Source organism: Primulina tabacum, chromosome 18 (genome assembly GCF_025594145.1).
Source record: "Primulina tabacum isolate GXHZ01 chromosome 18, ASM2559414v2, whole genome shotgun sequence".
NCBI lineage: Eukaryota > Viridiplantae > Streptophyta > Magnoliopsida > Lamiales > Gesneriaceae > Primulina > Primulina tabacum.
This window is the reverse complement of record NC_134567.1, coordinates 26353518-26377706: the sequence shown is the minus strand read 5'-3', so window position 1 is coordinate 26377706 and position 24189 is coordinate 26353518. Positions and strand designations below refer to the sequence as shown.

The 24189-nt window shown below is 32.1% G+C and overlaps 3 protein-coding genes across 8 annotated transcripts; all 3 read right to left on the bottom strand.

The window, feature by feature from the left end:
• Positions 1 to 2174: 2174 nt before the first annotated feature.
• On the bottom strand, positions 2175 to 10468 carry LOC142533135 (uncharacterized). 6 transcript variants are annotated; one of them, XM_075639783.1, is made up of 5 exons: positions 10257 to 10468; positions 9649 to 9734; positions 9215 to 9320; positions 5427 to 5455; positions 2175 to 2525 (listed from the first exon to the last, which is right to left on the bottom strand). In XM_075639783.1, the coding sequence occupies exons 1-4, from the start codon at positions 10348 to 10350 to the stop codon at positions 5445 to 5447; spliced, it is 297 nt and encodes a 98-aa protein (XP_075495898.1). In that variant the 5' UTR covers positions 10351 to 10468; the 3' UTR covers positions 2175 to 2525; positions 5427 to 5444. The 6 variants fall into 6 exon arrangements, 4 of the variants coding, with proteins under 4 accessions (XP_075495898.1, XP_075495896.1, XP_075495897.1 ...); XM_075639782.1 differs by lacking the exon at positions 2175 to 2525 and adding an exon at positions 2535 to 2878; XM_075639781.1 differs by lacking the exon at positions 5427 to 5455.
• A 684-nt stretch (positions 10469 to 11152) lies between these two features.
• LOC142532631 (actin-related protein 3-like) lies at positions 11153 to 15927 on the bottom strand. The gene is made up of 8 exons (XM_075638960.1): positions 15411 to 15927; positions 14780 to 15245; positions 13466 to 13612; positions 12797 to 12889; positions 12430 to 12549; positions 12129 to 12239; positions 11791 to 12015; positions 11153 to 11670 (listed from the first exon to the last, which is right to left on the bottom strand). The coding sequence occupies exons 1-8, from the start codon at positions 15458 to 15460 to the stop codon at positions 11590 to 11592; spliced, it is 1293 nt and encodes a 430-aa protein (XP_075495075.1). The 5' UTR covers positions 15461 to 15927; the 3' UTR covers positions 11153 to 11589.
• Positions 15928 to 19128: 3201 nt separating this feature from the next.
• On the bottom strand, positions 19129 to 22820 carry LOC142532630 (protein terminal ear1-like). The gene is made up of 5 exons (XM_075638959.1): positions 21908 to 22820; positions 20881 to 21544; positions 20581 to 20700; positions 20320 to 20461; positions 19129 to 19600 (listed from the first exon to the last, which is right to left on the bottom strand). The coding sequence occupies exons 1-5, from the start codon at positions 22581 to 22583 to the stop codon at positions 19298 to 19300; spliced, it is 1905 nt and encodes a 634-aa protein (XP_075495074.1). The 5' UTR covers positions 22584 to 22820; the 3' UTR covers positions 19129 to 19297.
• Positions 22821 to 24189: the final 1369 nt, after the last annotated feature.

Sequence of the window (24189 nt, the reverse complement as noted above, 5' to 3'; positions counted from 1 at the left end):
ATGTCAAAAAAAGTCCATTCCCGTAGTCCTACCATGGTAGCCCCTTTGTGCATCATAAGCAAGAGTTTTAAAATATGAAAACTTTAATTTTATCATGTTTATGCCATAAAAACGAAATAAAAGAAGTGTACACTACAACAAAAACGGCATAAATCTGTTGTCGTAGGTAATTTACAACTGTTGTAACCGATGGTTTTGTTGAAAATGTGTTCAATCGCAACGGATAAAATCCGTTGTCGTTTCTACTATTTACGACGGTTTATCAAAAACCGTCATAAATTAGCGACGTTTATGATCACTGTCGCTAAACTTAGCGACGGACATCATAACAAACCGTCACTAATTAGCGATGGTTTAACATAATGTCGCTACAATTCACGACGGTTTACCATAAAATATTAGCGACGGTTTTTTATGATGTCCGTCGCTATGTTTTTCCATAAAATAAAAAAAATTACTTTTAATAATTTAATAAATGTAAAAAAATTTTACAATCAGACTATACTAACAATATTTATAATCTTAACTAACACTTAAAAATTTACAAAAAATTGAAAAAAAAATTAGCCTAAATCGAAACTAAAATAGTCTAAGAGACAAAAATTTTAAGTGTTGTGAAGTGGCGTAGAGGAAAATGGACTGGAAATGGGGATATTTATAGACAATTTGCGACGGTTTTTGATTAAACCGTCGCTAATTTAAAAATTGTGTCAAAACCGTTGCTAAAGTAGCGACGGATTTGATAAAACCGTCGCTAAAGTAGCGACGATTTTAGAAAAACCGTCGCTAAGTTAAGCATTGCCACGGTTTTGCCAAAACTGTCGCTAAAATCGTTCTTAAACCAACAATTTTAATGAAAAATCGTTGTCGTAGGTGTCGTAGGTGCGTTGTTGATTGTGTTTTTCCTTGTAGTGGTATCATATTTTTCATGCAATCATGTATCAAAACATATAATATGGTGTGAAATATGAGTGAAGAAAGATTAAGGCGTACCTTTACATATTTCACGCACGAAAAATAACTTGCGATGTAAGGACGTTGGCGGAGAGACAGGGGAAGAAGCTTGCTGAATTTTCTTCAAACCTTGCGTGAATCCCTCTTGAAAATGTGTGGTGTGTGTGTTTATGTGCTGATGGAAGTTTGATTATTTAATATAAAAACACATGTGCAAGTTTATGCCCATTAATATAGTATAATAGGCTCATTAGATAGTATTTAAAATATTTTGTTTATATTGCTTTTCGAAAATAATAATCGAGCCTCCAAAAAGTCCCTATTTTCGTCAAAGATTGATTACCTGTTTAAAATATGACTCAACACGTAAAAACACTTTAAAAGTTGTCATTTTCGAAAATGCACATTAGAACATACCACATATTAAATAATTAAAAATAATCATTTAATAAAAATATTTTCCCTTACGATCCCCGGCCTCCGTTCCTCGATCGCGTTTCGAATAACCTTTAAAACACAGTTAATTAATATAATCAGTTCATGAAAATACAAATTCTTTCATCAAATTTTGCATAAGATTACATTAAATTTCGAACTAAATTTATTAAAATTTATGCCGACTGTTAAAAGCTTTGTGATGATACAATTTCTTTTAAAATTTAATCCCAAAATCGTTCACCGTAAATTAAACGTTTTTAAAAATAATTGACATGAAAAATTGAGTCCGTGGCCAAATTCCTTTCACCTTCAACCATGCATTCACATTACAACACACAATAGGAAAATGATCCTTGTATAGAGGTTCACACACAATCAGAATAGGTAACAATCCTTGTATAGACGTTCACATACACAATCAGACGTTTAACAACATATTCTTGGCTACATTTATCCAAAGATTCTACTGCCGGTTGAGTTCTTACTACCTGAGGATAAATAAGCTATCGACCGATTGACTTCTTGCTGCCCTCAAGGTAAATCTAATAATGGTCATCATATGGCTTGAAAACATATTTGTGCTTGGAGTCTTGGACGAATGATAATCATTAAATCTACGATGGGGTGCAGCATCTCAATCTCATTAACAATCATTCATTCAAATGCAGGGTTACTGAAATTTGAGTTTTGATGTAAAGAAGATTGAGTTGATATGAACTTTACCAAACTCTCCCCTATGAGAAGGATGCAACAATGGGAAGATTTTTCACAAAAGAGAGGGATTTAGTAAACAAATAAACAAATTTTACCATTTTTGTCGTAGGCAGAGCCAGAATTCCCAGAAATACTAGTATAATTACCAAACCATTACCAGAGTAATACAAATAGTGTAGGAAGGAAAAAAGGGATGAAAAAAACATGACCCCGCCACCTCCGAAAGGAAAAAATCAGAATTTCTGATATTAGGACTCAGTTCCTTCGACCTTTATTACGTCTAGAGGTAACTACAGTCCATCCATCTACTACTTCAGGTGCATTTATCCAAGGCTAGAGTTGCCATCAGTCTATCCTCAATCAAAATATCTTCCCCCCAAAATTTCATCTTCACTGTCATCCTCGTCGTTGGACCCAGCCTGAAAAAAATTATAGTAAAAATTTAAAATGTTTTCTATGAAGGTTCGTATTAATTTCGGTTAATCTTTAAAAACTTGGAGCTTGAGATCCATGCTTTGACGCACTTCGAGCTTTTTAGAACATGATATTGAGTATATAGTTCTACTTCTTTGATTAATTCTTTATAACCCCGAAATTAATTGTTAGTTTCTTGTTTCTATCCTGTTATAATCCTTCTAAACATTTTCAAATTTCTCATAAACAAAACTTTATGTTTATATAGTTCTACTTCTTTGATTAATTCTTTATAACAGATGTGATATCTTCCCCCCAAAATTTCATCTTCACTGTCATCCTCGTCGTTGGACCCAGCCTGAAAACAACCAAGATAACTTCTTCACAAATTACAATGACTAATACTAGATTTGTTTGTCATTGCCAGGCCAGCAAGGCAAAACAAAGTGAGAGTAATTGACATCAATCCATGTTACATAAAAGTTAAACTTTGAGACACTTCTCAACAAAGACATCATGAAGATTGAAGCATTTTCACATGCTTTGCGCGTGCCCAAAAATAACATAAAAATTCACATTGAGTTATTGGAGAAAATTTACTATTTTTTTATAAGGTGAAAATTTAGAAGTAACGAATTAGTATCTGTAATTGAATGATATCTTGGGAATACTCCTGCATACTATTAATCAATGCAAATTTACACATTCACAGAAACTTTAGGTGACACATTTTGGATACTAAAAGCAAACGAACTTGAAATTTTGAAGTGGATCTAAAAGGCATTACCAAAACATCCTTTTTATCTATTTGTCCTTTTTCTTTGAGTTGATGGAAATTTGCGTGTATACAACACTCTGTACCAAAACATTTGGTATGCACCCTCCCCACTAGTACTTGTAGATATATTCCACAACATAAAAGACAAAATATATCTTCATATGATCATTCTTCTTGTATACAAGGTGCGAACTTGGGGGAGAGAAAAATGAAGTGGAAGCATTTTAGTTCAAAACAAACCTCTATCTGCTCATATCACATGGAAAAGTTATCCTTAGTACAAGAACTACGAAAGCTTTTTAAGTGCATATAGATTTAATAATTTAATCTAATGGTATTGTCAAGGGGGAAATAAAATTAAAAAGAAGGGTGTAACATGTATGATGTAACAAGGGCTTTTTCACTGTTTACCGCGGAAAAAAAAAGAAATTGAATAAATAACGTATGCGGGAGAAGGTTAATAATATACCGTATCACGCCAATGAAGATGGCGTGAAAGATTTTAGATCAAAAAATCACGCCATCTTGGATGGTGTGACTTGATTTTGTTTTTTTGTTAAAAATTAGAATTGTGGTGGCAGAGTGATGGGATGTCACGAGCAGCTCAAAATAATTTGCGGTGACAGAGTGATGAGATGTATCGGTTCAAATCAATTAACACGCCCTGTTAAATGGCGTGTTTTTGACCGAATATTGAAAAATTGCTTATAAAATCGATGAACGTATAGAGAACATTTGTTATCATCATTCTTCGTTGGTCTGAAATTTTTTGAAGTGTTCTTCAAATTGTTTCGGCCGATTGAAGTGATACATTTTCTTTCAGTATTGAATATATTTAATTGTTGAAGCTACTCAATATCAATTTCTTCTTCCACGTACGAGGTACTTATACTCCAAATTAAATTTTGTAGTTTGATTGAAATTGATAAATTATTTATTTGTGATTATTTTTTGTAGATAAAATTTTGATTATTGTTAATTTTGTTCTTAAATATTTAAATACAAATAAATATTACAACTAATTTCATTTGTTATTAATTTATTTGACATGCGTAGTATGAAAATTTATTATTTGTAGTATTATTGACTTATAAGATACAACTAAGAAATACAATTTTGTAATTTAGAATACTAATCAACATTTATTTAGAAAATAATAATAATAATACCTATATGTATAATTATTATTGATGTTGTTTTATATAAGTAGCATATAAAAAATTAAGTATTACAATTAATTTATTTTATACAAGTGACATAAAATTTATTATTATAAATTTTATATTTTGTTCTTAACGTATTGTACACAAAATAATTTGCGTGATTAATGTATTTCATAAGTATATCGTGAAAACTTATTATTTTATTATTATTTGTATTATTATTAACTTATAAAATTCAATTAAAAAAAAGATTTTTTATTTTAGAGTAACAATAATTATTATAATTGTAATTATTATTGTTGTTGTTGTTTTATTTAGGCATGCTATAAAAAAATTAAGTATTACAGTTGATTTATTTTACACAAATAATAAAAAATCTATTATTATAAATATTTTTTTTGTTCTTACTTTATTAAATAAAAATATTTAGTATGATTTATTATTAATTTTATTCGTATTTAATATGACAGTTTATTTATTGTACAGAATTAATATAAATATTATTATTATTATTATTAAAAAAATGGTTATTTCATAAGTATATTAAAAAAAATTAAGCAAGTCACACCTAATTAATAGGCGTGACTTGCATTAAAAAAAAATTAAGCAAGTCACGCCCAATTAATTGGCGTGACATGCTTTTACATATTTTTTTAAAAAAATTAAGCAACTCACCCCCAATTAATTAGCGTGATTTGCTTTAAAAAAATATTAAACAAGTCCAAACATCTCATTGGATTAAATTTTAAACATTTCCTAAATAAATAACAACAATAATGATAAGCTTATCATAATAAATGATTTTTAAATATCTTTATTAAAATTAATAATAATTATAATTACAAATAATAATTATAATTGCAAAAAAATTAAATCAGCATAACATATAATTTATATTTTAACATAAATAATAATTTTCTTATAAATTTAATACTTAACATAAATAATTATATTAATATACATACCTTATATTGATGGTTGAATCAAAATTTACCTGCAAAAAAATTAAAATTAACTCAAAATTTGAGTCAATCCAATAAACAAATTACATAAAAAAAATTTAAGACAACTTACTCGAGATGAAAATGAGAAAAACTTAAAACACAACTCTTCGTATTATATAGGCAAAGTATAAGGATGCTTTCAAAAAAGATAGAGTACATGTCTTTACATGCCTTTCACTACCATCCAATTATCAATAAATAAATATCACATGGCTTTGCAGCCTTTGACCATCTTTTTTACATTGCATCGATAGACGATACAAATTTATTTCTTTTACGTAATTTAATTAAAAATTTTCTAATGTTTTTTAATCAAAGAAAAGAAATATATGTCTATCAAGTAATGCCATATAACTTGATTTTTTTAAAAAAAAATTATGCAAGTCACGCCATCTCATTTGGTGAGATGGCGTGACTTGCATTAAGAAAAAATATTATGCAGCTTTAATATTGCATGTGCTTGTTGCAGCCTTTGACTTTAATTCAGGTTATGAGACGTGAAAAAATTAAAGCAATTCACTATTATTATTATTATTTTTAAAAAAAAAAGGAAAATGTAAGTCACGCCTATTTAATTGGCGTGACTTACTTTGAAAAAAAAAAATATTAAGCAAGTCACGCCGTTTGAGATAGCGTGACTTGCTTTATTAAAAAAAAAATTAAGCAAGTCACGCCATCTGCATTTAAAAAAATAATTGTAAGTCACGCCTCTTGATACGTTACTTTAACATAATTATTTTTACTTTATTTTATTAAATTATTATAGAATGTGGTGTAAACGGTTAAAAAGACTGTGATTTAAGAGATGGTAGTGTGCTTGTATATATTTGTTACATCTGGCTTTTTAACCGTTTATACCACATTCTATAATAATTTAATAAAAGAAAGTAAAAAAAAAAGTATGTCAAAGTAACGTATCACGCCTCTCGAAGAGGCATGACTTACAATTTTTTTTTAAATGCAAGTCACGCCATCTCAGATGGCATGACTTGCTTAATTTTTTTTTTAATAAAGCAAGTCACGCCACCATCTCAAATGGCGTGACTTGTTAATAAATTTTTTTTCAAAGTAAGTCACGCCAATTAAATAGGCGTGACTTACATTTTCTTTTTTTTAAAAAAATAATAATAATAATAGTGAATTGCTTTAATTATTTCACGTCTCATCACCTGAATTAAAGTCAAAGGCTGCAACAAGCACATGCAATATTAAAGCTGCATAATATTTTTTTTAATACAAGTCACACCAAATGAGATGGCGTGACTTGCATAATATTTTTTTTAAAAAAAAATCAAGTTATATGGCATTATTTGATAGACATATATTTCTTTTCTTTGATTAAAAAACGTTTATTAAAAATTTTAATTAAATGATGTAAAAGAAATAAATTTGTATCGTCTATCGATGCAATGTAAAAAAGATGGTCAAAGGCTGCAAAGCCATGTGATATTTATTTATTGATAATTGGATGGTAAGGCTTGTAAAGCCATGTACTCTATCTTTTTTGGAAGCATCCGTATACTTTGCCTATATAATACGAAGATTTGTGTTTTAAGTTTTTCTCATTTTCATCTCGAGTAAGTTGTCTTAATTTTTTTTATGTAATTTGTTTATTGGATTGACTCAAATTTTGAGTTAATTTTAATTTTTTTTGCAAGTAAATTTTGATTCAACCATCAATATAAGGTATGTATATTAATAAAATTATTTATGTTAAGTATTAAATTTATAAAAAAATTATTATTTATGTTAAAATATAATTTATATATTATGTTGATTTAATTTTTTTGCAATTATAATTATTATTGGTAATTATAATTATTATTAATTTTTATAAAGATATTTAAAAATCATTTATTATGATAAGCTTATCATTATTGTTGTTATTTGTTTAGGAAATGTTTAAAATTTAATCCAATGAGATGTTTGGACTTGTTTAATATTTTTTTAAAGCAAGTCACGCCAATTAATTGGGCGTGAGTTGCTTAAAATTTTTTTAAAAAATATGTAAAAGCAAGTCATGCCAATTAATTGGGCGTGACTTGCTTAATTTTTTTTTTTTGAGTTGCTTAAATTTTTTTTAAAAAATATGTAAAAGCAAGTCACGCCAATTAATTGGGCGTGACTTGCTTAATTTTTTTTTAAATTTTAATACAAGTCACGCCTATTAATTGAGCGTGACTTGCATTTATATTTTTTTTAAAAAAAATTTAAAATTTTTAAAGCAAGTCACGCCCAATCAATGGGGGTGACTTGCTTAATTTTTTTTAATATATTTATGAAATAACCATTTTTTTAATAATAATAATAATATTTATATTAATTCTGTACAATAAATAAACTGTCATATTAAATACGAATAAAATTAATAATAAATATTTTTATTTAATAAAGTAAGAACAAAAAAAATATTTATAATAATAGATTTTTTATTATTTGTGTAAAATAAATCAACTGTAATACTTAATTTTTTTATAGCATGCCTAAATAAAACAACAACAACAATAATAATTACAATTATAATAATTATTGTTACTCTAAAATAAAAAATCTTATTTTTTAATTGTATTTTATAAGTTAATAATAATACAAATAATAATAAAATAATAAGTTTTCACGATATACTTATGAAATAAATTAATCACGCAAATTATTTTGTGTACGATACGTTAAGAACAAAATATAAAATTTATAATAATAAATTTTATGTCACTTGTATAAAATAAATTAACTGTAATACTTAATTTTTTATATGCTACTTATATAAAACAACAACATCAATAATAATTATAAATATATGTATTATTATTATTATTTTCTAAATAAATGTTGATTAGTATTCTAAATTACAAAATTGTATTTCTTAGTTGTATCTTATAAGTCAATAATACTACAAATAATAATTTTTATAATAATAAATTTTCATACTACGCATGTCAAATACATTAATAAGAAATGAAATTAATTGTAATATTTATTTGTATTTAAATAGTTAAGAACAAAATTAACCATAATCAAAACTTTATCTACAAAAAATAATCACAAATAAATAATTTATCAATTTCAATCAAACTACAAAATTTAATTTGGAGTATAAGTACCTCGTATGTGGAAGAAGAAATTGATATTGAGTAGCTTCAACAATTAAATATATTCAACACTTAAAGAAAATGTATCACTTCAATCGGCCGAAACAATTTGAAGAACACTTCAAAAAATTTCAGTCCAACGAAGAATGATGATAACAAATGTTCTCTATACGTTCATCGATTTTATAAGCAATTTTTCAATATTCGGTCAAAAACACGCCATTTAACAGTGCGTGTTAATTGATTTGAACTGATACATCTCATCACTCTGTCACCGCAAATTATTTTGAGCTGCTCGTGACATCCCATCACTCTGCCACCACAATTCTAATTATTAATAAACAAAAAACAAAAAAACAAAATCAAGTCACACCATCTTGGATGGCGTGATTTTTTGATCTAAAATCTTTCACGCCATCTTCATTGGCGTGATACGGTATATTATTAACCTTCTCCCGCATACGTTATTTATTCAATTTCTTTTTTTTTTCGCGGTAAACAGTGAAAAAGCCCCTTATATCACGGTTGTGAGAAAATAAAAGGGTGTAAATCTAATAATAAACTGCTTCCTCACTAATGAAACATCTAATGGCATTAGAGCTATTAACAATGGAAAACATACTAACCGGACCCTTTAAATTTTAAAAGAGTGATAATTACCTGTCTGACATAAAATACGAGAAACAACTGCTTCCTTCAACCTCATTGTTGTGTTGAAATTGCCTTGTAAACGCTCTTCACACATTATCATAATTTTTTCAACTATCTGAAAAATATGGAAACTTGCGAAAATTATACACCAGTTGTGGAAATAGGACCGTAGTGCCAACAAAACGGGAAGATGCTCGCTAAATCTTAGAGAATGGGAAATCTTGAAATTTGAATCAAGTTGCCACCCAAACCATACATTATAAAATTATTGATAAGTTTTTATGCACAAATTCAAGCTTTCTAATAACGTATGATGCATGGAACATGGAAGTTTACATATGAAAATCTGTTTGGAGCGACAATTGAGATCGAGATGTTTTTCCTTTTTCTTTTATCAGACACAAAATTAAGGTGTGTGCGGGTGCCGTGTATAGAAAGATTACATCTTCAATGCTACCATCTCCTATCTCGTATTGAGAGAGCACAAATTCATCAAGCATGTCCTCTAAATCATCAGTGTATACTTGTTCTGAGGAATAAATAAATTGATAGTGACTAATAGTGATTAAGGTCAAACATATAAACTGATGTTCATCAGTAACAAGCATATAACTTTAATAACTTCACAATTCAAGCATGGACTAAAGTTTTGATTCCATCAAAAGTTTTAGGGAGTTAAATATGTCCAAAGTCTTGAAAGAGTTTGGAAAAGCATTTGCCAACTCAAATGATGTCTCTAAATCTTAGCATTCGAGAAACCCTTAAATTCAACTATTTCTACCTCGTGGTATGTTTTAACCTTGGTTTTGAAGATTTTGCAGCTATGTTCCACAAATCTACTATACTACGAAGATGGGCAATAATAACAAAAAGAAAGCTATATGTTTCTACTCCATTTACACAAATTTTGAACTTTTCAACGGAAACTTGTGGAAATTTAACCTACGTCTCTAAGAGATATATAAGCACAATATTTTAATCCGAAACAGTGGAGACCACAAATTGAAGGTATCTGCGAGCCGAGCGCTCAATTCAAACTGATTAAAGATACCTTTGGATTGACAGAGGCGATAAAAAAGATTGAGGCCGAGCTGCTGGGATTTCTGTAGTGAGTCGTGAACGCCCCAGTGATTCTCCACGGCCATTTGAATTCCCTATTGGAGCTGCGCTACAGCGATGTGTTCTTGTTTGGAAAATAGCATTTGTTTGGCAAAATTTTCGATTTCCGGTTTATTTGGGGACGTCTGAGAAGTCATACACAACAATTTTTTGTTCCTACTCAGATTGATTTAAAAAAAACTTTTCAGATTTTTTTCTTATTTATTAATCACATAACTCTTAGGTCAATTTATGAGTTTCTAACCGATATCTATACAAAAAAAATTATTTTTTATTTTATATAAAGAACAGATGGACCCGTCATACATATCTATATCCGCAAAATCTTCTCGTAAGATATTTACTCGTGTTTTATATAGACGATTTCCTATATTTCAAATTGAAAGTTAATTGCCAGACTTCAAATTAAAATTAACAGAAGTATGTTAGGAAAAGAATATAAAAAATTGTTAAATATTGAATATGTATATCTGAGACAAACTGATAAAAAATTATATATATAATTGAACTTTGACTGGGAATATTTCAGGATACATGGGTTTTATGGCTCAACTTTTCTCTCGAGCATACGGTCAATTGGTAGTAACTGAAATCGTCGTCGTCGTCGACAAATCCGGCTTAAAAAAATATCGACGTAACTAAAATCGTCGTCGTCGTCAAATCAGGCTTTAAAAAAATCAGGTAAATATTTTTTTTACTATTTTACAATATTAAAGTATGCAACAATGGATGATACAGCCAGAAAGCTACCACGATTGAATTGGAACAGGTAAGATGAATGGTACAAGTGTGTAGTAACTAAAATAATAATCAAAAATAAGTTTACAGTATTCCAAAGTATATGATTGTATTATTTTCTAAAGTATATGATTGTTTATTTTCCAAGAAGGAAAATATATGCTACAGACCGCAACAGAGTGACCAATCAGACAATCCAGTGATAGAATTTCAAGGATTTAGAGTCGTTCTTCCAAAAGAAACAACAGTGGCAAGACCACTGGTTCTGGAAATAAGAAAATGCTGCTTCCCTTTGAAAAGAATACAAGAAAACCTCCATTTGTTACACTATAAACTGAAAACGTATAGTACATTGCTTCGTGGTCCCCAACCCGTGAGAGAGATGAAAATTAAGCACATTTGGCAGCAGGACTTTCAAAAATAAAACCCCGGAACAAGATGGTGCGATACAACCTGACCGTGACGGTCCAATTCCCAGCCATAGTGAAAAATGCCTTTGATATTTTCGAGTTTGGTTCATCTTAATGTCAATACATTCCTTTGAATACAGGATTTGATCGGCATATGCTCGCTCCATGTTCCTCGTACTCTGCTTTAGTGTGGCATGCCTGAGTCAAGCAAAACAAGCAATTTTTCAACGTTCATATTGACAAAAGACAGAAACTTTGTGACCAAATCTAGCTCAACAGAATTGAGCATTGCACGCCATATGGGAAAACAAAATTTACCGTGAAAAACTCAGAAGTCGAGGCAAGTACTGAGCCTCCAAACCAAACTGCACATCTCTGGATAGGATGGCTGGTGACATTTACTTCCACGGGTTTGGCCTTTACTTCTCCACCAAGCCGAGCATCTGATGCCTGAACTCGGGCGTCCACAATCTTTTTTAGGTCCCGTTGCAACCTTCTGTGGAAGTCTTTAAACATGGTTGATCCACCGGATAATACAACATTCTGCAATATCATGAAATCAACTTCTATAATCCCCAGAAGCAATGAAATCGAGAAAGGAAGCACAGATCAAAAATAGAAAACACAATAGAATTTGATCAAATAACTCTTGGCACCTTGTACAAGGCTCTTCTTGTATCAATTGGTGCTGATTGAATGCATTTGTCTATAACATCGGGTAAAGGGGAAGTGAAATCACTGCTATAAATTTCAGGATTGAAGAAGATCTGCAAACAAAAGCCAAACAAACCATCAGATGATAGGGCTGCCGAATATGCGGAATTCTCAAAAATGACGTTCCGTGATGCAAGCGTGAGCCATCCTATTCAGAAACGTTTTAAGGAAATTGCGACAGTCTGTGACATATCATAATTGTATCTAAGGTAGTCAAGCTTAAATTGAGTGAATAAAGTAAACCTCAGGGCCAAGGAACCGCTCATAGCCTATGTCACAAGAATATGGAGCCCCTGTCTTTGGCTTACTACCTCTCCACTGCTTAATGTATTTTGTCGGCTCTTTGTCATGCTTATTGAACTCCTGAATTTATCAAAACCAAAGTCCAGTTAAAAACAATTTTAAAATGTCACTGAAACATATAAACAATAAAAATATAAGTCAAAACATGCAAGTTTAGGTTAGTTTTTTTTACAATATCATCCATCCATTAATGTCTGAATAAGAAATGAATGTCTGCGTGTTGTGTAATTTCTTGGCAATTGTAAGTATATGTACAATACATGGAAAATTTGATCCATTCTGAATACTATCATAGTAAAGACAACACCTTGACAATGTCCGAAGATGTGTAGCAATGCATTTCCTTCACCTTCCGGGCTACTTCGAAGGACTCCTCAGGTGGAACATGTTCTCCTCTTTCCTAGATGAAACTACATCAGGAGAAATGACAGAAACGGTACAGGAATCACAGAATGAAAATGGTTCACTAGACTTCACCTTGAGGGTAAGCAATTCATCTCTCAAGATTCAACAAAACAGCAACAAAAATAAAGCATCAAAATTTTGTTCCTTGAAAAAACCTTTTTCATCGCACAATTTTCCATGAAATTGAGGAAAAACAGAATCCCAGATGTTCTTTGGAGACCATGAATAAAGAGCAAACAGAAAAGAGGACAGATTTTAAATCATGATGAGGATCTTCCTGCTTGCCATCTGAGATCACTCTTTATAAAGCTTGTTAATTATGGGGAAGCAACCATGACAGTTGTGATCTCTACCTTCATAGAAAGCTAAGTTGAAAGATGAGGTAGGCAAAGCAATTATCAGACCAGCATGGTAAAAGGCAGTTACCGTAAGGAAAAGGAAAAATAATGCAAACCTCGACAATAAAAACAATTTCCTCTTCTTCAAAATTTCAAAGAAATCTTATTCAGAAAATCAATGGATATACTATCAATAATATTACTGCAAGACATGAATGATCAAGAAGCCATACTCGTATGAGCTGCTGAACAAAAAGAGTGACATCTTTTCCTGAAATTGGAATCGACTTGATGCTGCTCGCAATAACATAACCATCGGCAACTGGTACAACATGAGTTGCCCCATCTCCCAAATCCACTACAACTCCTGTCATCTCACACTAAGAAAAAATGTTTAAGAAGATTAAGTGGGCAACTATGCATGACAGTATTAGGGAAAGCCACAGTTTTAACGAAATGTTTTTCCTTCTGCTCATCTATGCCACTGAGAGCTGCAACTAAATATTGCATGGAGAGAGAGACAGAGAGAAGTGTAAATGCACCATGCAGATTAGAACCATGAGCTCTGATTTTTTTAGTATCTGAATCAGATTATATAAATTTTTTTGAAGTCCAAAGAAAGTATAAACTTCAAATTAAGTGAACAGCAGAGTATTTTCAAATAACCTTTCCACAGTAGAAATACTACAGAAAACAAAAATCTTTGCAAAATAAAATCCTCATCGTCCCCATTCAATGGCAATTCTTGACGTGGCACCAGATTTGATTAGTTGTGCACACAATATGGAGTTAACAGTATTTTTCTACATCAGAAAACTAATAGAAGAAGAGGATCATCCAGAAATTAAACTGCGAGCCATAATTAACCCTCAAACAAATCATGTGATCATCCAGAAATCAACCCACAATTCATAATTTACCCTCAAAAGAATAATTTCGACAATACACGAGATAAATGCCCAAAGTTGTTGCAACAGTAACCCTTTCTTGGACAGTATACTTTTTCTCAAACTTTATTTTCCTTTCATGTTTCATTGCTATCTATTTTCTGTATATCTAGCTTCAATCCTACCAAAAAAACTAACAAATCATAGGCTTCATATCACTTCATCTGTTCATCACCCAAATGTACAAAAAATAATCTTCTATTCAAATGTGGCCCATGTCAATACTTTTGTGAATGATAACTGACAAGGTATTCATAGCTTATACACAAGATCAGAAGAGCCGGTATCCTTTTAGAAAAGGAGCCAGCTCTCAGAGCATAATGTCCAGCCAGATAGCAAATACAAAGACTTCATTCATATTAACAGCTGTATATACGCATGTTCACACAATTCGATTGGAAACAACTTTTATGACAATTCGTCAAATAAAAACTCCGTGGCTCTTTAGACCACTTATCACAATTTTTAAAGTAAATTCTTTATCTGTAAGTTTTATGACTCAATTCTCCAAACAACCGGATTATCAAAAATCACAAAAAACAATCCGAAAGAAAAAAAGATTGATTTTATCATTCCTAAGCAACCAAAATGATTCCTGACCTTCGATGTTGTGTATCCAGCAGCCAAAGCAAGCAATGGCTGCACAGCGATATACAGCCCTGGAACATTAAATGTCTCAAACATGATTTCCCCAGTATACTCTCGACTCTCCGGAGCTGTCAACGGACTCTCTGTTAACAAGAAGTAGTGATCTTCCGGGTTGCAGCGCAAATAGTTGAATATACATTGCTGCCAGAATCTCTCCATTGAGTCCCAATTATCCACCTGACCGTTCTTGATAGGATAGCTCAAGTTATAAATGCTATTAGATTTAGATCTAAAAAACGCTTCGTCTCCTATATTAAAATCCAGATCCGCCATCACACCAGCACTATGCTGCGCCAACCAATTGCTTCCCTTAGAAGAAGCAGCTCGAGGCTGGTTGAGAAATGACTCGTTTACTGCAACTACGGTAGGAAGTATAAAACTTGGCTCTACATTTCCAGCAAAACCCATTTTCGAATACCTGGAATAAAACAAAAGAAAAAAAGTTCGAACTAGAATGCATCTGAAAATGAACAAGTATAGCCAATTGAAGAAAAATCAGCTTAGTCATCGGGGCATTTCATCAAACACTTTTAACTGATGTAGCATGAAGAATGAAAAGAACAATGAAATTTTGACTAAGTACCCAGTTCCATTATCGATCACTACAGCAGGGCGACTGGTGAAAGGGTCCATGCGATACAGAAAAAAGAATATGTTGCCGAGTTCTCTGAAGGGATTTAAGGAAACCGGCGATCATGGTCGTTGATATACCAACGACTGTTTTATATCGTCCATGTCATCACGAAACAATCCAATCACCACCGCTGGCAAATCATCCAAATATCACCTCCGCCTTCACATAACCAATCGGAGTCAGCAGAGTCTGCTATTTGACAGCTTGAAAAATCGATGGTGATGATCCCTGCTGCGTGAAAAAGAACGATGGCAATGATTTCCAGGGCTCTCTTTTCTGGGAAAAGTCGAGACAACAGAACAAGACTTATGTGGGTTATGGTGGTGTTTATCGAAATCTCTCTCTTTTGTTGGTGTGGGTGGGGGGAGGACCAAGAAACGGCGGAGTGCAAAAGTGGGGTGTCGGCTCTAAGGAGTCGGTGTCGGGGAAATGGAAATGGATCTGAAACTGACGTCAAGTGGGGTAGACGTCAAGTTAAGGTAGGTGGAGAATTTTCTCATTTATGGGTGCACGTGTTTGTGGGAAAAAAAATAAAAATAAAAATTTATTTTGCAGTCCGGTTTTTGGGTTTTTAGATAGAAAATCAAAGTTTGAAATCTTTAATATTTTGTATGAACTCGTATCAATTGAAATATAGAGAAATTTAAAATTTTTGATGTGTTTTTTTAAAATAGTTTGGTATGGATATATATATATATATATTATACACACATAATGTATAGTTATGTCTGAAAAGTGTAAAATATAAATCATATTATAGAATTTTAAGATCTTTTAAAAATACTATCATTTTTTTTCTCGAGTACAATGTTATGTCCCATTATAATATCGTTTAAATAAACAAAGAAAAACAAACAAGACGCAAACATCAAATTTCAAACCTTAGATTTTTTTACACATGAATTTACTAAACAATAAAAGTTAACTTATATGCTCGGGTGGCATACTTACGGGGTGCAAATGACTCAATTTCGGTCAAAACTCGAGTTCGAGTAGCTCGAGCTTGACTATATAATGCGTCTATTCGTGTATCTCGCGAGCTACTCGATTATACACACACGCACACACATGTGTATATTTATATATATGTGTGTGTGTGTGTGTGTTTGTGAGTGTGTGTATGTGTTTGTACATATATTTATTATAATTATTTATTTAAAATTAAATCGAAATCGAGTAACTCAATGCGATATGTGTGTGTGTATTTATTATAATTATTTATTTATAATTAAAATTAAATCGAAATCGAGTAACCCGATACGTTATCGATTCGAGCTTGAATTTGAAAATTAATAGTCGAATCGAGCTCGAGTTCGAGAATTTTAATTTTTTTCGAGTCAAACTCGAATAGTATGATATTTGAATTCGATTTGGCTTTATTACACCCTAGACATTACTAATTCACATTACACTTTACTATGATGTAGCATAAAATATTAATATAAAATGAAATCTACTTTTTCAAAAATACAATTACAATGAGAATTGACTATTTTAATTAACTAAACATCAATCGGCATGATTTGAATCTTAAGATAAGTTTTTTTTGGATCTCACGATTCGATCTAGGATCGGTCACATATCCGATCTGGAACACCATAAAAAATTAGCAGTCAAACCGGTCGAACTGACTAGGAACTGGTAAACATGTTCAACCGATTGAACCGGTTTTCCAATTTATTTTAAAATTAATTTTTTAAATATTAGATTTAATATTTTGTTATACACTATACACAATTATTTGGAATTTGGATTTTGCAAAAACTATTATTTTAGTAGTAATATAATTTACATTTTATTTTAAAAAATATATAACTATAATTAATATTTTGAATATCTGTATATAGTTAGTTTTAAAATTTTGATAAATATTTTTTTTATTTATATACATAATTTTAAACTTAAATAACTATATAATTTTATTACGTATATACATATTAAAATTTTATAATTTAAAATATATTATTGACGATATTATATTATTATTTTATATATTGCGGTCCGACTATCGATTCAATCGATCTTATCAGTTGAATCGATTTTCAAAATAAATCGGTTTACTTATAAGTATGGTTATGAAAACATTGTTTAGGAGTGCTGGAGTCGTGGAAGACAGCAGCATTTCGTTGGAAGAATGAAGGGTGAAAATGATATTTTGGTAGAGGTATTGATAGAGAAAATGTAGGGAATTAATTTTATAAATGAGTTGTGTAGAATAGATCTAGGAATCATAGTCTAATGATGGAATGGGCTGATTATGGGCCCAAGACTAACAACAGGAAAGGGCAAGTTCTTACCCTGGGACAGATTCCTGAGGGGCTTGGCCCAAAAATAATAGAATTTTTACATTTAACATAAAGTTTATAAATATTTTTTTATTTTAGAGTGAGACGATTGATCGATCATCTTATATAAATATATATTAGAGTAAAACTTTTGATATAGCATAGACTCTGTCAATTACAAAACTAAATATTTTTGTAATTTTAATCCAAATTATTTTTATCCCTAGTTTAGCTTACACGGATAACAGAGTAGAGATGTATATGGAAATGAGTAGGTCTCTTGTGAGACGGTCTCACGAATCTTTATCTGTGAGACGAGTCAATCCTACCAATATTCACAATAAAAAGTATTACTATTAGCATAAAAAATAATATTTTTTCATGGATGATCTAAATAAGATATACATCTCATAAAATATGACCCATGAAACTGTCTCACATAAATTTTTACCGATAGAGATGTATATGGAGAATATGTTTATGGTCGGACAATTTCAATCCTCGTATAATTTTATTAAATACAAACACCCAATAAAATAAAATGATAAGTTGTTAAATAATAATTATATTATTTAGTACTTGTAATAATAAAATTAGACTTTTACTTAAAGTCCAATACTTTTTTTCGAGATATATTCAAAGTTGAATTAAAAAAATTACAAAATATCCGACCCAGTAATATTTATATATAATATAATTTTTACGTTCAAAATCGATATCAAACCGATTTGACCAATATTTATTTTTTAAAAATAATTAACCGAACCGATCAAACCGAAATATCGAGTCGATCTAACCAAAATTCGGATTGAGTCGGTTTTCTCGAATTAACCCGAGAATTCACACACCCCTAGATGGGCGAGGGGAAGGCTCAACTCGAGTCTCGAGCCGACCTCGACAAATGACCTTCATGGTGCCGGTTAGGCAAATGACCACGGGCAGTTTTACAATATTAACACCTCAAAAGCAAAGACTTTCAAAAGCAAAGACTGCGTCAGCCTTGTGGCATAAGTCTTCTCAAACGAATCGAATATGCTCCGAATAAAGTTTGAATATATCAGAGTTAAACACAAATTCCATAAATCCTAATAAAATCAGATATTTTTCGAATCTATTTGAACAAGACCTAAAACCCCTTCCCTAACAATATAGTATTACTCAAAACCAACAATGACTCGTATTAAGGTTTCATGTTCAAATCTAAATGTTCGATTAGATACTCAGTTATAACAAATTTCACACAAGCAAGCAAAAAAAAAAACTCTCAATTCTTGATAAAACATCTTACTCAATATTTGTCGAGTTTTTTTCCTAAACTAAGGGCCAGCTACTAAGCAAGCAGGAAGATACATGACGGCCGACTGACTAATAGGAAAAAGAAAAAAACATTAATCTAAGTAAATATTGTATAAGCACAAAAGCTTACGCGGGTCGGGGTTCGATCACTGGGGTTGTTCATTCATGCATATTCATGCATATCCACTATCAATCGACTATTTCTTTTAGTAGCAGGGCCATAAATAATCAATTAAATCTTGGTCTTGCAGTCATTCATTCATTGTTATCCACTGCGATCACTGCTGCTGCTACCGTGGCCGTCCTCATCGGAGCTTCGTAGTAATTTGATCCAGTGGCTGGAATTTCTAACTCATTATCCTCCGGACTGCCGACAGAAGTAGACTGTGTAGATGAATTAGGAACTGTTGATGGATCTACGGCGGCATGTACAACTATTGGCACCGGTTCTGTCAGTCTCCACCCATCCCTAGGCGGCATGAACACCACCGGCATATACTCCTCCGCATCTCTGGGGAACTTTGAATTCTTGAAGTGTTCTCTCAATGCTTCCAACCCCTTTAATATTAACATCCATGCCCACACACAAAATCAAGAATCTTAGAAATATTTGCTGTCTAACATGTATCTTCCATCAGTCGTGATTAATCATTCAGCTATTGACATGATTATATATATTCCTTTTTTAGTTAAAAAAAAACATATTCTAACTTGATCCAATAAACCGTGAGTTTAAATTTACCAAATAAAAAACAATAAACCCCCCTTAAATCATATTAAAACCAATTAAAGTACGTAAAAAAATTTAACATTTATTATGGCCGGGAGTTGATGGATATTTCGTTCTTTTCTTGTTGTCAATGGACATCAGATCCAACGAGTGTTAACTCTAAATAAGAGATTCATTGATAATTTAACCTCATTAATTGATAAGATCGTAATAGTTTGTATTTTTGTTATCAAATTTCTCATTGTTCTCACTTCCTACAAGCTTAATTGATACACTTTTAAATGAAGTTGGGTCAAAAAGTTGATTTGTATATCAAATTTGAAGTTACCAAGATAAACTTTGTGGAGGACTTGAATAATGAAAATTCAGAAGTGAATTTTCCACAAAACATGGGCACTGTTATTTATTTTTCCGCGAAAAAAAAATCTATCTTTCGTTGTTCTCTGTGAATTCGACACTGCTAACCATCACCCTCAATTTTATCTATAAAGTAAGAATTTAAGTTTGAGAGCTCAACAATAGCACATCATTAATTACAAGTCATTACCTGTAATCTTGCGTATGTGACATCACAAATTTTCCTTGAATTGAAGACTTCCCAGCTTTGATGATGAAATGCCTTGTGCAGTCGAAGTGCTGCCACCGGGGAAGTCATGTTCACGAACCCATATCCCACATTGCATTTGTTGCTGTAAACCAGATGACGATCATGAAACTCTTGAAAAGATTATGCTAATTAAAAATTTTTAAAGATTACATTTTATTTCAAAAAGTCTGCAAAAATATTATAAAGATGGACGTGGCTTACATGAAATCGATGGGTAGATAGACGAAATCGTAAGAGGACAAGGGCTGATCATCGCCGTCGGCAATCTGCTCATTACAGTGAATGCAGTGATTGTCCAGCATGTTCAGTAGTAGCTTTTGGCTGCGAATATATTATATTAATATTAAGAATAATTATAGAATATATAGATATTTCGGTTTTCTTCATTAGTTTCATATTTTTTTTTATTTTCTAGAATAATAGGTAGGGTAGAATCAGAATATTTTGGCTGAACAAGCAAGCAAACCCGAAAGAATGGATGAAAGACAAGGCGATGATTACCTGTACTTGTTGGGGATGTTTTTGATCATGACAGTAGTTCTAGAATCGCTATACTTCGATTCCATTATTGCATCCACCTTTATCATGAAACGAGGATCATAATCCTTTCCCTGTCTCCCGCCGTCTTCGCCGCCCTTCCACGGCTTGCCACCACCCTTGCCCGGCTTCAAATTATCTCCACCACCAATATATGATATATTTTTCTTGTTATAATTATAATTGGACTTCATGCTCGAACTCTTCGGATCACATCCACTAATGGTAATAGCCGCCATTGAACCATGAAGTGACGATCCACGGGAACTCTTGTTTCCGCAGCTCCGGCCCGGGATTACTTTAGACTGATAACTGCGCGATAGTGCAAACCTGCCGGAGAATCTCCTCTCTGTAGGCGGCGTAGGTAGCGTTGACGGGGACGGTGGTGGCAGCAAGTTTCTTGATGATGCATAGTTATTGGTGGAAGAACTGAGCAATCCATTTTGAGGGAACTTGGAATATTTCTTGATTTGGCCACCATGCCGACTAAATTCAATAAAAATTTGTTGGCCACCAATTTCTTTTCCGTTCATACTCGCCATTGCCTTTGCCGCGTTTCTAACATCATAGAACTCCACGAACATTTGGTTCCTCTTCCTTGGTGTCTCTCTCAATTCCTTGATGGGCCCTTCACGACATAACAAATTAATTAAAAAAGAACAACCGCATTCGAAAAAAATTCAAGTTTTGTACCTCTGTTTGATTAATCTTGGGTCTACTTAGAATGGCACAAAAGACATTTCTTTTTTCACATAAATGCAGTCAAGAAAACGATCCATCAAACAAGAACACTTAAAACAAGATTTGCCCCACAAAATCTCAGTAGATCTCGTGAATCTATGATTATCACAACTTGAAACATCTGCTACACACATCCAAGAAACACCAGGACAGAAACTACACGAAAAATAATGTCTCCAATTAAGAATCTTGCAGTGAAATATTTAGTTATAATAAACTAAAAAGGAGATGAATCAACATATTATCATACCAAATACTTCGAAAATTTGTCGGAGATAAGTAGGCGAAACGACGGGATCAACATTGAATATAACAAGTGTGCCTTGATTGTTTCCATCAGGAAGAGACGAAGTTACTGGAGTGGAAAACTGGGCCCACACAACTTGTCCTGAAATTAGACCACGCGCAGCCGGAGGTGGCAACGGAGGTGGAACCGCCATCAAACCCAAAGGATTATTCAGCACGGCTTCGTAGTGTCGCCCCAGCCTGCATTGCTGCTGCATGTGCTGATCATGAATAGCCACCAACGCCGCCTGCGCATCTCTCACATCGTAGAAATGTACGGTCACCAAGCCCTCACGCCGCCGCTCCATATCCACCGACCTCACGTCGCCGAAGACTTCCAATTCACGCCGTACCGTCGATTCAGTCACGCAAGGTGTCACCGAGCTCAGCAGCAGAGTTCTGCACGGCATGCCTAAGGAAGGAGGTAAAGAAACTGGCGGAGGGAGATCGGAGGCCACGCTAACATACGCCGGTACTGAAGAAAACGGTAGCGGCGGGTATCCCATGCTGTCGTACACCGGAGGCGGGTACGGGCAGTAAACTTGGGTTGGAAAAGAACGTACCCCGATGACCGGAAAAAACTCTTGAGCATCGGGGTCCAGATGGTGTGCCTCAAAACTCGGAAAACCCCCTTCGTTCATCGTCGGGGAACCGGTTCACTTTAAAACCGACACGAAAATTATATTTTCCGACGATTTTTTTCCTGGAATTAGAAACGTTGGATATATAGTTGTCTTCAGAATCTTGTGTTCTTTAGATTCAGCAAATATCCTATAGTTCTTTCCTTGTCTCTCTGTAGACAATCTTTCATGTATATAACTCTCTCTCTCTCGACCCTATATTGAATCCTTTTCTCTGTCTAGTCGTGGACTGGTAAGTGTGAGAGAGAGGGAACGGAGAATGTTATTATTAAGAATAAAAAATTTGTACGAAACGATTTTATATGTCATATTTTATGAGATTAATTTTTAATTTAGTTATACATAAAAAAAATAATATTTTTTATATTAAGAGTATTATTTTTATTGTGAATATCGATAGGGTTAATTCGTCTGACAAATAAAAATTCATGAAACCGTCTCACAAAAATCTTTTCAAAATATATAATCCACATTTGCAATAGAAATAATTAGTGAGTCGATAAATTTAAATTTGAAATGTATGGTTTGTTACGTTATGACATTTATATCTTATGTGATTTACGAGTAGTATGACTGGTAAGATATGAGGTATAATATCTTAATTGTCGAAACAATAATTAAATGTCAACTATTTTATTGGTAAGATTTGGTTCCGAAATTAAATTAAGGTACATAAAATTACTTGAATTAATCAAATTCGATTTACATGACATTGCCCTAATCTATTTAAAAAATGTTTTAAGCACATTAATAATGTGCACGATAATGATAAACGAGTAATTTGCACTGACATCCCTTAAAATTTATGTATTTGACATTTACTTCCCTCAAATGTTATCATTTTTATAGCTGATGATGAAAACGAGTGTCAAATACACTCGTAGGTTTTCGGTGAGAGTAGATTTTTTGTGAGACGGTCTCACGAATCTTTATCTGTGAGACGAGTCAACCTTACCGATATCCACAATAAAAAATAATACTCTTAGCATAAAAAATAATATTTTTTCATGGATGACCCAAATAAAATATTCGTCTTACAAAATAAGACCCGTAAAATCTTCTCACACAAATTTTTGTCGTAAAAAATTTTTGAATACAAATGACACTATTTATTGCTAAATCCCCGCACTCACCATGTCGAAAAATGCAAGGTTATTTAATACAATAATAATAATAACTTAATATCCAATAAAATATACCTTTTTTCCCATTGACTTATTCTATGGAGGACCCTCATCCCTGACCGTACACGTGTCGAGATCTGCAAAAGGTACGACATGCCAAAATACGTATATTTTGTCAAAATAATTACATGTAACATGAATAGTACTATGCTCATGTTTTATTTCGTGTGCAAATTAACGTTTTGCTCCCTCTCTCTTTTTCTCTGTGCATTTTATTTTTATTTAATTGTCCCTTACAAATATTAAAGTTGGCAAAATTACAAAAATCAAATGTTGTCTACTTGTGCACAGGTTGTCTACTCGCTTCAGGTACAGTTTTTGCATGATTAATGGACACAATATAAACATAATTTAATTAATATAATTCCTAGAGTAGGTCAAGTCTCACGAATCTTTATCTTCGACATGGGTCAATCCTACCG

Bases quoted from the DNA above. Each gene is read 5' to 3' on its own strand.
- LOC142533135 (XM_075639781.1), bottom strand. From the start codon at position 10,350: ATGGCCGTGGAGAATCACTGGGGCGTTCACGACTCACTACAGAAATCC. The intron at 9,735-10,256 runs GTATCTTTAATC...TTTATTCCTCAG, and splicing joins TCGCCTCTGTCAATCCAAAG to AACAAGTATACACTGATGAT. The intron at 9,321-9,648 runs GTAATCTTTCTA...CATATTTTTCAG, and splicing joins GAGATGGTAGCATTGAAGAT to ATAGTTGAAAAAATTATGAT.
- LOC142532631 (XM_075638960.1), bottom strand. From the start codon at position 15,460: ATGGACCCTTTCACCAGTCGCCCTGCTGTAGTGATCGATAATGGAACT. The intron at 12,240-12,429 runs GTTTACTTTATT...TTTTGTTTGCAG, and splicing joins AGCGGTTCCTTGGCCCTGAG to ATCTTCTTCAATCCTGAAAT. The intron at 12,016-12,128 runs GTGCCAAGAGTT...ATGATATTGCAG, and splicing joins CAAGAAGAGCCTTGTACAAG to AATGTTGTATTATCCGGTGG.
- LOC142532630 (XM_075638959.1), bottom strand. From the start codon at position 22,583: ATGAACGAAGGGGGTTTTCCGAGTTTTGAGGCACACCATCTGGACCCC. The intron at 20,701-20,880 runs GTAATCATCGCC...ATATATTCGCAG, and splicing joins AACATCCCCAACAAGTACAG to CCAAAAGCTACTACTGAACA. The intron at 20,462-20,580 runs GTAAGCCACGTC...TCTGGTTTACAG, and splicing joins TATCTACCCATCGATTTCAT to CAACAAATGCAATGTGGGAT.